This window comes from Gossypium arboreum, chromosome 6 (genome assembly GCF_025698485.1).
Source record: "Gossypium arboreum isolate Shixiya-1 chromosome 6, ASM2569848v2, whole genome shotgun sequence".
Classification (NCBI taxonomy): Eukaryota; Viridiplantae; Streptophyta; class Magnoliopsida; order Malvales; family Malvaceae; genus Gossypium; species Gossypium arboreum.
In genome coordinates, this window is record NC_069075.1 from 125,340,648 (window position 1) to 125,353,412 (window position 12,765).

The 12,765-nt window shown below is 33.6% G+C and overlaps 3 protein-coding genes across 5 annotated transcripts; all 3 read left to right on the forward strand.

Moving 5' to 3' along the window:
• Nucleotides 1–2,407: 2,407 nt before the first annotated feature.
• LOC108484167 (uncharacterized) lies at nucleotides 2,408–4,826 on the forward strand. Its single transcript, XM_017787860.2, has 3 exons — nucleotides 2,408–2,570; nucleotides 2,880–3,067; nucleotides 4,331–4,826. The coding sequence occupies exons 2-3, from the start codon at nucleotides 2,886–2,888 to the stop codon at nucleotides 4,515–4,517; spliced, it is 369 nt and encodes a 122-aa protein (XP_017643349.1). The 5' UTR covers nucleotides 2,408–2,570; nucleotides 2,880–2,885; the 3' UTR covers nucleotides 4,518–4,826.
• A 1,016-nt stretch (nucleotides 4,827–5,842) lies between these two features.
• On the forward strand, nucleotides 5,843–7,580 carry LOC108484997 (uncharacterized). Its single transcript, XM_053029376.1, has 6 exons — nucleotides 5,843–6,198; nucleotides 6,301–6,433; nucleotides 6,538–6,774; nucleotides 6,862–6,866; nucleotides 7,158–7,329; nucleotides 7,425–7,580. The coding sequence occupies exons 1-6, from the start codon at nucleotides 6,167–6,169 to the stop codon at nucleotides 7,578–7,580; spliced, it is 735 nt and encodes a 244-aa protein (XP_052885336.1). The 5' UTR covers nucleotides 5,843–6,166.
• A 33-nt stretch (nucleotides 7,581–7,613) lies between these two features.
• Nucleotides 7,614–11,386, forward strand: LOC128294165 (uncharacterized). Of its 3 annotated transcripts, XM_053030153.1 has the most exons (4): nucleotides 7,614–7,991; nucleotides 8,284–10,287; nucleotides 10,360–10,461; nucleotides 10,534–11,386. In XM_053030153.1, the coding sequence occupies exons 1-4, from the start codon at nucleotides 7,718–7,720 to the stop codon at nucleotides 11,196–11,198; spliced, it is 3,045 nt and encodes a 1,014-aa protein (XP_052886113.1). In that variant the 5' UTR covers nucleotides 7,614–7,717; the 3' UTR covers nucleotides 11,199–11,386. The 3 variants fall into 3 exon arrangements, with proteins under 3 accessions (XP_052886113.1, XP_052886112.1, XP_052886111.1); XM_053030152.1 differs by having other exon boundaries at nucleotides 8,284–10,461; nucleotides 10,534–11,382; XM_053030151.1 differs by having other exon boundaries at nucleotides 8,284–11,380.
• The last annotated feature ends 1,379 nt before the right edge of the window (nucleotides 11,387–12,765 follow it).

Sequence of the window (12,765 nt, forward strand, 5' to 3'; positions counted from 1 at the left end):
ATGCATCCGCTTTCGTTTCCTTATCTATTTAAACTTGGGCTTTTATTTACATTAAAGTATATGAGTCACACATATATAGTTCATCATCCACTCAGGATTAATATATGTCATGAATGTCACAAGTGAATAAATCTATAAACGACTATAGGATCTATTCTACTTGAGTCATATCCGGTGTTTTATCAGTCCAGTTAGTTACATTTATGTCTCTATCTTTTAGGAGTCATCCGCTCCGATGCTTAAGATAAAACATCTCCCCAATTGGACTTTATAGATAACATATTAGTCTTTCAACTGGTTTGCTCATTTCTGATTAGATTAAGGACATGTTTAAGTTCATCTGTTAATACAAGATGGCATTCCGTATTACAATCCAACCACATAATACTGCTTAGTATTAGTTAAACATTATATAACTAGTGAGCCAATATGTGCTTCCATTTCGATTTTGCTTTATATGCAAAAATATTAAGGACAACATACAAAGAGTATTGATGTAATTAATAAATGTTATTATTAAATCAATTTGTTTTAAAAATACTAAGTATACAAAATGAGTATACTACACTTCAGACATCAGATCCAACACAAATCTATTATCAATTACCATTACATAGAAAAATAAGATTAAAGGAAAAGCAGAGGGATCAAACAACTTACTAAAGATCAAGCATACCGCCCGTTTCAACGCAAGGAATGGAGGCAAAAGGGTTGATCATATCAGAAGGCTCATTAGAAAGAAAGGCAGTTTTATTAATCTATTAAACGAAGTGGCCTTCTTAACCTTTAATATGTAACCTTATCAGGATCCTCTATTAGTGTTAGAACCTACGATAGGATATTGTGATGGCTTGAAAGACTATTCAGTAAGCTCTGACCAAAAGGATTACATATTTTCAAATTGCATGTATCCTTGTTTTTTTCTCATTTCCCTACCCAAACACTCACCATTCTCCTTTTGAATGATTAACTTGCAATGCAAAGAAGATTTTGATTTGCACCACTGCATGATGCCCTGGCTCAGGGCTTAAACCATTAGGTAGTGACTCAACTCCATATCATCCATATCAATGTCTTTTGTTTTTTTGCTCCTTCTAGAGGTTGTTCGAGCATGCCATGGAAATGTTTTTATTAGAGGATGCACTTTCTACTTTAATGATGGATTGGGATATTTCATGTTCTTACACGCAACACATATGATATTAAACACATATGTCATGGAAATGTCTTCATCAGAGGATGCACTTTCTACTTCAATGATGGATTGGGACGTTTTATGTTCTTACATGTAACATATATGACATTAAAAACTAATATATATATAAAAGTACAAGTTGGAAGAAACTTTTGAATTACTAATATAATTTTTGTTGTTCATTATATTATTGAATTTTTCATTTTAAATATTTTTTTATTTATAAAAGTTATAATATTAATAAATAAAAATTTAATTTTACTAAAATAATTTATTAAAAGCCTATTACTTATAAATTTAAAATTTTATTAAATTAATTTATATTTATATTATTATGTTTCAGTTAGCGAAAAGGTAAAAAGAAAAGAAATATATATTACAATTTCGATAGCAAATTTTAATTATTTATCTACTAAGTAATTTTATATTTCATATATAAGATTTTATAAATAATATATTATATTTACATTATTTATATATTATCTACAATTCATTACTGTCAGTTTATTGAACATTAAAAAAATTGAACAGTGGATAATTTATCAATTTTTTATAATTTTTACAAATGTTTTAATAGTGATTAGAAATTTGTTATTAGCATTATATTTGAATTATCAAAATAATTAGTATATATTAATTATGTTTTTAGTTATTATTTTAGATAATATTTCTTTTCATTAATTAGATAATGTGAAATTATATTGTATATTGAATTAATTTTCTTAGTGAGTATATAAATTATTTAGAATTATATATGGTTTGTAATATTCTAAAAGCATTACTTGCATAAATATGTACAATAGACTAAATAATTAAAATATGCGCATTTAAAATAATGATAAATAATCTTAAATTTAGAGTGACATATTCATAAATCATAAAGAAAGTTTTAAATTAATTGATATTATTTTTTATTATTAACTAGATGAAGTGAAACGATATTTGTATATTGTATTGATAAAAATATTTATGGTTTAAAATTTTATTATTATAATAATATTAAATATTGTTTTACACTAATATGATAGTAATTAAAATAATATTTGAAAAATATACAGTTTATTTAAATTTTTTATCTTAAATTATAATATAACTATAATATTTAATCTCACGTGATCGCTGTTTTTATACCGAACAAAAATTAAAATTAATTCAGTGAAATTGCAAAATGATCCCTATAAATTACATGAAATAAAAAATAGGCCCTAAATTAAAACCCTAAAAGGGGTCATTAGCAAACGAGTCCACCGATCCCAAAAGCGTGGGTCTTCTTTCTAAGGTAAAGCGGCGTTAGAAGCCAAGAGCAGTCCTCCACCCACCTATCTATCATCTTTGCCTTCAATCGATAACGCGCTCTCTTTTTCTCTCATCGAAGGTAAAATTCACTTCCTTCTCTTAGATCTGCAATTTATTTTATTTCAAACTTTCTCCTAGAGTCCAGTATTCTCTCTTTATTATTGTTATTATTATTATCAGATCTATTGATTTTAAAGTTCAATCACTGTCCACAGTTATTTTATTTTTGCCATTTTGATTGCTTTTTTTATATGTTATTTTAATTAGCTAATTTCATGTTCTTTTCAATTTCACCATTTATGTTGTTAACTTAGGCTTTGCCTGCCATTTCAGAAAAAAAGAAAAGGAATGTGTATGTTTTTAATTATTTTATTTTTATACGGTGCAGGTTTTGATGGCGTCAAAATTGCAGCAGTTGCAATCTAAGGCGTGTCAAGCGTCGAAGTTTGTGGCAAAAAACGGAACTGCTTACTACAAGCAATTGTTGGAACAGAATAAGCAATATATTCAGGAGCCACCAACAGTGGAGAAGTGCAATGAGCTGTCTAAGCAGCTGTTTTATACTCGACTTGCCAGGTAACTGTTACTTGCCTTTGGTTATGAAGACTTTCAATTTTTGAGAAACTGATAGCAATTTGTTGTTTTAGTATCTTTTCCTCTGATGTTGCTATGTGTCCATATATTTTGCTTTCCGAGTTACTGGATCTGCCTGCATCGGAATTACTACTAAATGCTAGTATTTTGTCTATGTATTGCACCTACATTATCATATAAACTAGAATTAATGTGTGTCAGCGCTTGACTATCTATGTTAACCGGACTTGAGGATGAGTATTAGATACAGGTATGCTTAAACTTGTGTAATTTTTTTGGGAGGATCATACGCTCGATCTATATGCAAATACTAGTCTCTCACAAATAGAGTACGGAGAGTAAGTTTATGAGTTTATGTTTTTCAATTCCAGTGCCAAAAGTTTTGAGCAATGAAGAAAGTGAAAGTGAGACATGACTTATATTGTGTTGACATATCAAAGTTTTGTTGTAGAGCTCTAAGATTTGAGGTCTGAAATAACAAAATGCTTTTAATTCAGTTATTAAAAACTGCAGTGAAGGAAATATGTTATAACTAGTCCATTTATCAATCAAGTTGAATCTAGCAGTACTTCTTAGGCATAAATCAAGTCTAGAAGTTGTCTTTGATAGAGGTGACAATGTCTCAGGTTGTTTTATATGGAATTTCAGCTGTAAAGTGAAATCATGCAGTGTTGACAACTTTGTCATGTAGTTGTATCTGTCCACCACTCCACACTATTGCTAAGCTAATGATTATGGTGCTTTTTATCAGTATCTGCTAAAACTATATGTGATTTGAATTTATTGGCTTGTTAGACTAAAATCAAAGACCTTGGATTTTCTTCTACTAGTAGCAGAATTCATTTCTTTGGGGAAGAATGGGGAAACCATTGTTTAGAGAATTCCCTGGAAAAATGTCATTTTGTTACTCCTCTCTCCGTTTGTGGCTTGTGGTTTGCAGTTGAAAGCTGCCTTGCAGCTTACTAATAAATATGTCAACTATTGAGTTGACGAGAACCTCCTAATGCGATTGTGCATTCTCTTCAACATCATGTGAATTTCTGGGACTTTGCTAGTGACATCCTATGAACTTCTGAACAGAAAAGAATTAAGGAACAAAACAACTTGGCTGGTTTGTTTATGATTGGCCATGTTACAAAGAGTTAATCATACGGCTCCTTGTACCTTCTTGCTGTGTATATACTGTCTAAAAATCAGAAACCCGAGGACGTATCAGAATAACTCTTATTGGTGTAAATTTTGCAGTATCCCTGGCCGTAACGAGGCATTCTGGAAGGAGCTTGATTATGTCAAGAATCTGTGGAAGAATAGGCAAGAACTGAAGGTTGAAGATGCTGGTATTGCTGCATTGTTTGGACTGGAATGCTTTGCATGGTTTTGTGCTGGTGAGATAGTGGGAAGGGGTTTTACTTTTACTGGTTACTATCCCTAAGGAAAATCAGCTAGTAGAAGGCAGGGAGTCTGATGGATGTGTATGCCTTTTATCATCGTTTGCATGATTGAATTGCGGCCACTTTAGATGCACATTTTTCTTGTTTTGGTGAAATTTTTGAAGCTGAGAAATCAGTGGTTAACTTGCTAGCCTGAATAATTTTTATAGTCGAAATGGCTTAAGCTTGGTAAGCCTTACTGTTGTGTTTCTGGATATGTCAGCATAATGTACTGCACCCCATTCTTCTTTCTTTGATTATTCCAATTATTTCATGCCACTGATTTGTGGTATAGCAGGGTGTTAGCTGAACTGCCAATTGGTCTATCCGCAGCCATGAAATTTGGATTATGGGTCAAATTTTAAGATATTTGCATTAATATTCAATAAATCAATGTATAATATAATTAAATGTAGGATTATTACAAAATTATTAAAAACTAAAAGAAAAGGTTTCAATAGTTGGTATCTTTTTTACAATTGTTAGAAGGCAAAATTGGTCCGGATGGTGACGCGTTTCCTACTCAGTAATGCACAACTAAAAGTGAATTCCAAGTCTTTCAAGCAGGATGAACAAAGCCAAAGTATTTTTCATCACAGCTTATGGTTTAACTCATCGGTGTTCTTTCAACAGTTTCAGTTAGCTTTGTTGTTTCTTCTAGTAAGTAAGGAGTTTGCGGCTGTCGAACATGTCGTTAATAGAATTTTTGGAGTCTATTTTCTAGTGTACTTTTGATGATGATGAAGTGAATATCTTGGAAGCAATGGGTGGGACGACAGGTGGTTGGAAAATAAGAAAAGATAAGAGGGATTGGAAAAAGATATATTTTTATTTAATAATAAATTTATTATTTTATTTTAATTATAATCTGTCAATAGACATTTTTAACGGAGTTAATGGTTGGACTAAAAGTGTTGCCGGAATCAAAATTTGAGTGTTATTTTTATCAAAAAAAAATAATTTATAGTTAATTTTTTATTTACATCTTTTGAAATTTGAATTTTATTACTTGAAGAGAATTTTTTTTCATATAAATTAATTTGTTTTAAAATAATTATGGGTATTATTATTCAAAATTTTCTTGATTCTTCAATTAAATCTTTTTGTAACTCAAAAAATTTTGTGGGTCAATTGGATCCACCACTGCCTAAAGTTGACCTATCTATCATTAAGCAATGTACATGGTGGAACCTTAGATGTTACACTCGTGCTGGTCTTGCATGGCGCTGAACCCTGATCTACCTTTAACGTAATACTAAAATGGCATTTGGAAGAAAAAAGAAGACACACACCGCAATGGGTAAGCAAATGTATGGAAATAATTTCCAACCCCTAAATCGTTTATTTGACGCCACAACTCTACGTCTTCCTTATATTGCGCATTCCCTAATTTGAGCGAGTGTTGTAATGGAATTCGTTTACAGACTTAACACTCAGGATAAAATTTAAAGATAGAAAAAAAGGTTGGGAAAAAAAAATGAAGAAAGAAAAACCTACATTTTCAATTTCCTATTAACATTTTTTTTATTCAGCTCTAACATCTTAATTTCCTTAAATCAAAATCAAAACTCAGTTTGTTTTCATGGTGTCTTCGAAAAAGATTTAAAACGAAAACCATTCTCTCCTTATCACGCTCCCTAAATAATCAAAAATGCTTCGCAGGCGCTTCAAGCCAGAAAAATGGTAAATTATTTTCTTAATTCTATTTTAGTAATTGTTTCCTTAAAGTGGTTTTTGGATTGAAGAGGATGTGATCATATGGTTTTTCCCCTTGAATTTATGCAGCAAGATAGCTTTAAAGCTAGCCATACCGCGAATAAAGGTAACGAGGAACAAGAGGGAAGCACAGTTTAAGCAGTTCAAGAGGGAATTGGCTCAATTACTGGAGTCAGGGCAGGATCAAACTGCCCGAATTCGGGTATTGAATTTTATTTTATTTTTTTTAAGTTGATAAACATGAATTTTTTTTTTTTTTTTTTTTGGTAATGCGGTGGTGGTGGTGGTGTTTATTTTGTTTTTCAGGTGGAGCATGTGGTTAGGGAAGAAAAAACCATGGTAGCATATAATCTTCTTGAGATATATTGTGAACTCATTGTGGCACGTATGCCGAGCATTGAGTCTCAAAAGTGTGTAAAAGTACTTCCTTTAGTATTTCATATTTTGATTTTATTGACTTTTAACTTGAGATTTATATTGAATTATGCTATGTTATCCTCTTATTTAAGGGTTGAGAAGGGGCTGCGGATTGTTCTAGACTTTGTATAAAAAAACAGATATAATACAAACTTATAAAGAGATTAATGTTAAAAAAGCTTTAGCATACTTTTGTCTAGTATTTACTTCAAGCTTGGGTAATATGAAATTAGGAAGTTAAATGCGGGGATTAAACCTTTACCCTTGGTCTTTAAAACTCTTTACAGGACATCTGATTGAGCTGCCAAAAACTAGTTTGATATCTATCCTCCTGCAAGAGTTTTAAATGCCTGTTTATTTAATTGGCTGGATATGTGTGCTTAAATGCATAGAAAGCTAATCATGGATAAATGCATTATGGCTAGTTAATAGAGAGGATGATTTTATAAGAGTTTTAGTTTTTCGACCAGATTAAATTATGTCAATCGCTAACAAACTTGATCATTCAGAAACTGCCCAATTGACTTGAAAGAAGCAATTTCAAGTGTCATTTTCGCATCTGCAAGGTGTGAGGAGATACCAGAACTCAAGGATGTCACCAAACATCTTACAACAAAATACGGAAAAGATTTTACTACTTCCGCTCTTGAACTGCATCCTGATTCTGGTGTTGGTCGAATGGTGAGTTTTCATGTACATAAACGGGTTAACAAACATTTATTGAAATGTAACTTAAAGTTCTATAATACTACTATTGATTGATCCTTTCCTTTTAGTTGGTTGACAAGTTATCTGTCAAAGCACCAGATGGCCCAACCAAACTCAAAATTTTGACTGCAATTGCTGAGGAACACAACATTAAGTGGGACCCTGAATCATTTGGAGCAAAAGAGTCAAAGGTTTATGACAACTTGATGGTAAGAGTAGAATAGTCCAAATTAGGTTTTTTTTTTTGGTTTGACGTGCCAACATACAATCAATGCTTAGGATCATTCTTGGAGAAATATGGTCGAATGTCATTTGTTTGTTAGAGATGGAATGGTTTGCTTGAAAACTTATTTCTTTCCATATGAATTTGCTTGTGCAGAATGGACCAAGTACTTTACCAGAGGCCACCAAAATTTCGGCAGGTCCTCATAATACCCAAGCTTCAACAAGTTATTATGTACAGAGACCTCCTAGTGTTCAAGATCCAAAACACATTGCTAAAAGTGATGTGCCCTCAAGCTTCTATCAGCACAAATCAAGATTATCTCTTCATCCTAAAAACTTTGATTATTCAAATACTAGTGCCAATAATTCAATCTCCTCTGTAGCTTACCATCCAAGATCAAAACCTCAACGTATGTTAATTAGAATAGAACTTGCATATGATTCAATTCTCTTGGTCTTTTTATTTATTTATTTATTTATCATCATCATCATCATTATTTGGGTGCTTTCCTTAGCAGAAACTGAAAATCAAGGGATGGAATTTGAATTCTCAAATACTAGTGCCAATAATTCAATCTCCTCTAGAGCTTATCCTCCAAGATCAAAACCTCAACCAATGTTGATTAAATTAAAACTTGCTTCTTTCAATCCTTTTTTTTTTTTTTGACTTATAATTACATATTTGAGTACTTTTCTTTGCAGAAACTGAAAATCGAGGGATGGAATTCAGGAATTCAACTTATAGGAATGAGAGTGCTTCACCTAGGGAACATGGGAATATGGAATTCAAGGATGCTACTGCTGCTGCTCAGGTAGCTGCAGAAGAGCGAGCGAGTATGGCTGCTCCAGCTACTGCTGAACTTTCAAGTCATGGATATATTGCCCCTCAGTACTCAATGGAATCTAACATATCAGGTCATGGTATGAGAGACGAGGAACCAAGAAAATATATTGGCTCGGCCTCTCAGTATGAATATCTTGCTAGACATCCAGTTGATACTTCCTTTCATGAAAGGAATTCTACAAAGTATGAACAAACTGACAGAAACGAACAACATAATCGAACAGGAGAGACTGAAAATGGTTTTACTAACTTTGTGAAGAATGATGGTAAATCTACTCACTGTTCTTCTAAGTCGACTGTGGATCCCTTCAATGAAAAACCATCAGTGAATAATCAAATTCCAGATGCATATTCTCAAATAAACTCATCTGTAGGCAGGGAAATGGAACATTTTTCTGAAGTGACTATGAAGAGAAACTCAGGCAATGAGATGCAGTTTGTGAACGAATTGCATGGTATTAAGAATCTTCAGAATGTTGATGATCATGATGTGAGGGACTGTGAACAGTCAAGCTATTCTTCTCATTCTCGATCAAACACTTTCATCAATGATTGTGATGTCACCTCTAATTTAGATTGGCAAAAGTCAGAAAATGATAATAGAAACTCAGGTGAAAAGATGAAATTTGTGAATGAACTGCATGATAGAAAGAATTATGATGTTACTGATTATCATGAAGAAAGGATTGGGAAGCATTCAAGCTTTTCTTCATCTTCTAGTTCAAGTATTTTTAATGATGATGTTGATGTTGTATCAAATTTCAATCATCAAAAGTTGGGAAATTTTTCTGTTGAGAATTCTGTTCTTCTCAATGATAAAGGAAGCCTTCAAAGAAACACAATTGAAACAACATATACTTGTGATAATGCCTCAGCAGTTTTTGATGATAATGCCTCAGCAGTTTTTGATGATGAAGGTACTTTTGATTTTGAGGAGGAGCACAAGGTACATGAAGACAATATGAACCTTTCATATCCATTTCAAAGATCATCGGCTCATCCATGTCCATGTACAAATTCTTTGGGCTTTAAGCAGAAGGTTGGATCACTAAAAGAGCCCTATTCACAATCGCATATTTTCTCAGAGCAGCGGTCTACTCCTGTCTTCTTTGAAAGTTCATCAAGCTCGACAGTTCCTTCACATGGAAATGACTTGCCTCCAACTTTTGATAAGTATGGCCCTAGCTCAGAAAGTGAAGATGAAGTAGACAAGTCTGATAGGAACAACAATCCTAGTATAGGGAGTCAGAAAAGGAATATGGATTCCCACCAAGCTGAAAACAGTGTTTTCAATCAACGGTTGGCTGGGGGCATGGAAGATACTGAACTTTCTAATGATTCTAGTCCGGAAGAAAGTAAGGAATTGAACTTTGGGAAGTTGATAGGTGGCCTTCGAAATAAGGGCTATAGGCATCCACCATATTTAAAGATTCCTCAAGGGAGTGCTTTATCCTCTGGAGAGGCAGAGAATGATACATCTGCTAGAATTAAACAAACATCCCCACCCCTAGCTGTGGAGGATTCAATTAGTACTAGATTTTACAATGAAGAATGGTGCAGTAGGAAAGGGAGTGGTGAAGTGAGTCAAAAACTCAACAAGAGAATATCAGTTACTTGTGTTGATTCTAGTGATGATGACTTTGAGGAGGAAAGACCAAAACAGACTTTTAGTAGCACTCGAGACCTATACAACATACTGCCAAGCTCTGAAGAAAATAAAAGATCAACCTCAAGGGTCCCCATGCCATATTTTGATTCAGGAAATAGTGATTCCGATGAAGAACTTCCTAAAACACGTTCAAAGGTTCATTCAAGCATTGGTTTTTCTCACAAGACAACTGCCTCCCCGAATTCAGGAAAAGGTTCCACTCTTAAAGCTACAGTTTCCTCCGAATTGACGCTAGTTTCTAACCCCATACCATATTTTGGTCCAGGAAATAGTGATTCTGATGAAGATCTTCCTAAAACAAGTTCAAAGGCTCGTTCAAGCACAATTTTTTCTCATAGGACAACTGCCTCTCCAAATGCACAAAAAGGTTCCACTCTTAAAACTACAGTTTCCTCTGAATCGAAGCTAGTTTTTGACCCCATGCCACATTTTGGTCCAGGAAATAGTGATTCTGATGAAGATCTTCCTAAAACAAGTTCAAAGACTCGTTCAAGCATGATTTTTTCTCAGAGGACAACTGCCTCTCCAAATGCAAGAAGAGGTTCCACTCTTAAAACTACAGTTTCCTCTGAATCAAAGGTAGTTTCTGACCCCATGCCATATTTAGGTCCAGGAAACAGTGGTTCTGATGAAGATCTTCCGGAAACAAGTTCAAAGGCTCATTCAAGCACTGGTTTTTCTCATAAGAGAAAAGACTCTTCTTCAAATTCACGAAGAGGTTCCACTCTTAAAACTACAGTGTCCTTTGAGCCAGCGGTAGTTTCCGATTATGGTGGGGGGAAGAATTCCTCCTCAAGGAGTTGTAGTGCTGATGAAGCACTACCGGAGCTTCAGTCTCATAAAAGGAACTCAGATAACAGGAAAAGCTTTCAAAACTCCCAGTTGGCACCACAGACCAAAACGAATTCGTCTGATGGATCTTCAAAGTCATCAGAAAATGAACAGCAGTCTACTTCTGTCCCAATGATTGTATCATCAGGTAGCGCAGAAAGTTCGAAGGCTCAAAATTCAACCGAAGGGAGGCCAAGTTATGTTCACCCCAAGCTTCCTGATTATGATACTTTGGCCGCACATTTAAATTCTCTCAGGCAGAAGCACCAATGAATATGTATTGTATTTGCATTCTGATATGCAGTTTACCAATATTACTACTGATTTCGATGTGCATGTTTATACATGTTCTTTTCGAGGTTTATAGGAATCCAACTTTATTTGTTTACTGATTTGATTTCATAAACTTGTTTGGTTTTTGACTTGTAGTATTGCAATAAAATGTTCAAGTCTTTTGTGATTCAGTCTCGTGTTTTCGATTTATATTAGCATGCAATATCATCCGTTCTTGTAAATGTAAACATGTTTGGTTGGATGGAATTGTTATTCCATTCCTGCCCTATTCCGTGTGCTACAGTAATTCTCAAGTTTGGTTCACCTTTTAGGTGATTCCACAGCTTTGCTATTACACCCATATTCCCTCAGCTGTTGTAATAGGTATTCAGAGGTGGAGGTTCTGAATTGCTATTCAACACCACACGCCTAAAATTTATCCCCAAAATAGCCTGCTTTCTTTTCCAAATTTCTGCTCGAGATTTCTTCCAACATTTATCCTCAAATCAAGGGTACGTTCGCCCTTCATCTTCATCTCCCCAAAGGGTACGTTTTCTTTTTTTTTATGATAAGCTCCTAAAAACAGGATTCCATTTCTCCTTTCTCATAGCTTCATAACTCTTCTCGTATGGGAACGTGGTTGGATGAAAATTACTGTTATTATGATTCAAGTCAAAGTCATACCTTAGATCCAAGAAAGGAAAGATTTTGCTACCACGAGTTTTTGAACTATGCCTGTAGCATTTCTTCATCAGTTTTGTTATATAATTTTTTTCTATTTCCAATTCATGATGAGGCAAAGCTTGTTATTTGTTTGACAGGAAAGTATTACTGCAGAATTTTTAGACAGGCTTGTGAAATGGAGTGAGAACATTAAAATTTCAAATCCCTTGGAAGAAGGTTACAAGCTTGGCCCCATTTTTAGTGGAGGGCAAGTATTATTTCAATTTCGTTGTTTGATTTTAGGTGCTTTATAGTTTTTTAAGCTTTCATGTTAGCTGAAGAATCAATTTGTGCAAAGACCACTTTGTACTACGAAAAACCATTAGTTAGTACTACAAATTGGTTAAATACTTCCTTTAGATTAATAGTAACAGTGTCTTTTGTGTTTAGGCGGAGAAAATGTGCACACGTAGCTTATGATCCAAATGGAAACATCGAAACGGATATAAGTAAAGATACCCAAAAAAAAAAGATAAATGAGAATGACTTAAAAAAAAAATTAAAGTTGATGCAATCATATATAAATTGGGAGAAAGTATGCTTTAATGAATTTGGTCATAAGCATGATTTAGATGCTTTCTATTGAAAAACGATTTTTAGTATCTGGAAAAAAAGAAATGAAATTTAAGTGTGGGACAAGAGAATACTTTAACAGAGGCTAAATGGAAGGAAAAGATTCGTGTACTTGGCTCAAGAGTTTTGCTTTTAAGATCTTTAGGATTCTTGAATGTGTAAGGCTCTAAGGTCAATGCTAAACAGAAACTTAAGCAAGCTTGATTGGTACTTTTTGGCTCTAAGGTCAATACTAAACAGAAACTTAAGCAAGCTTGATTGGTACTTTTTG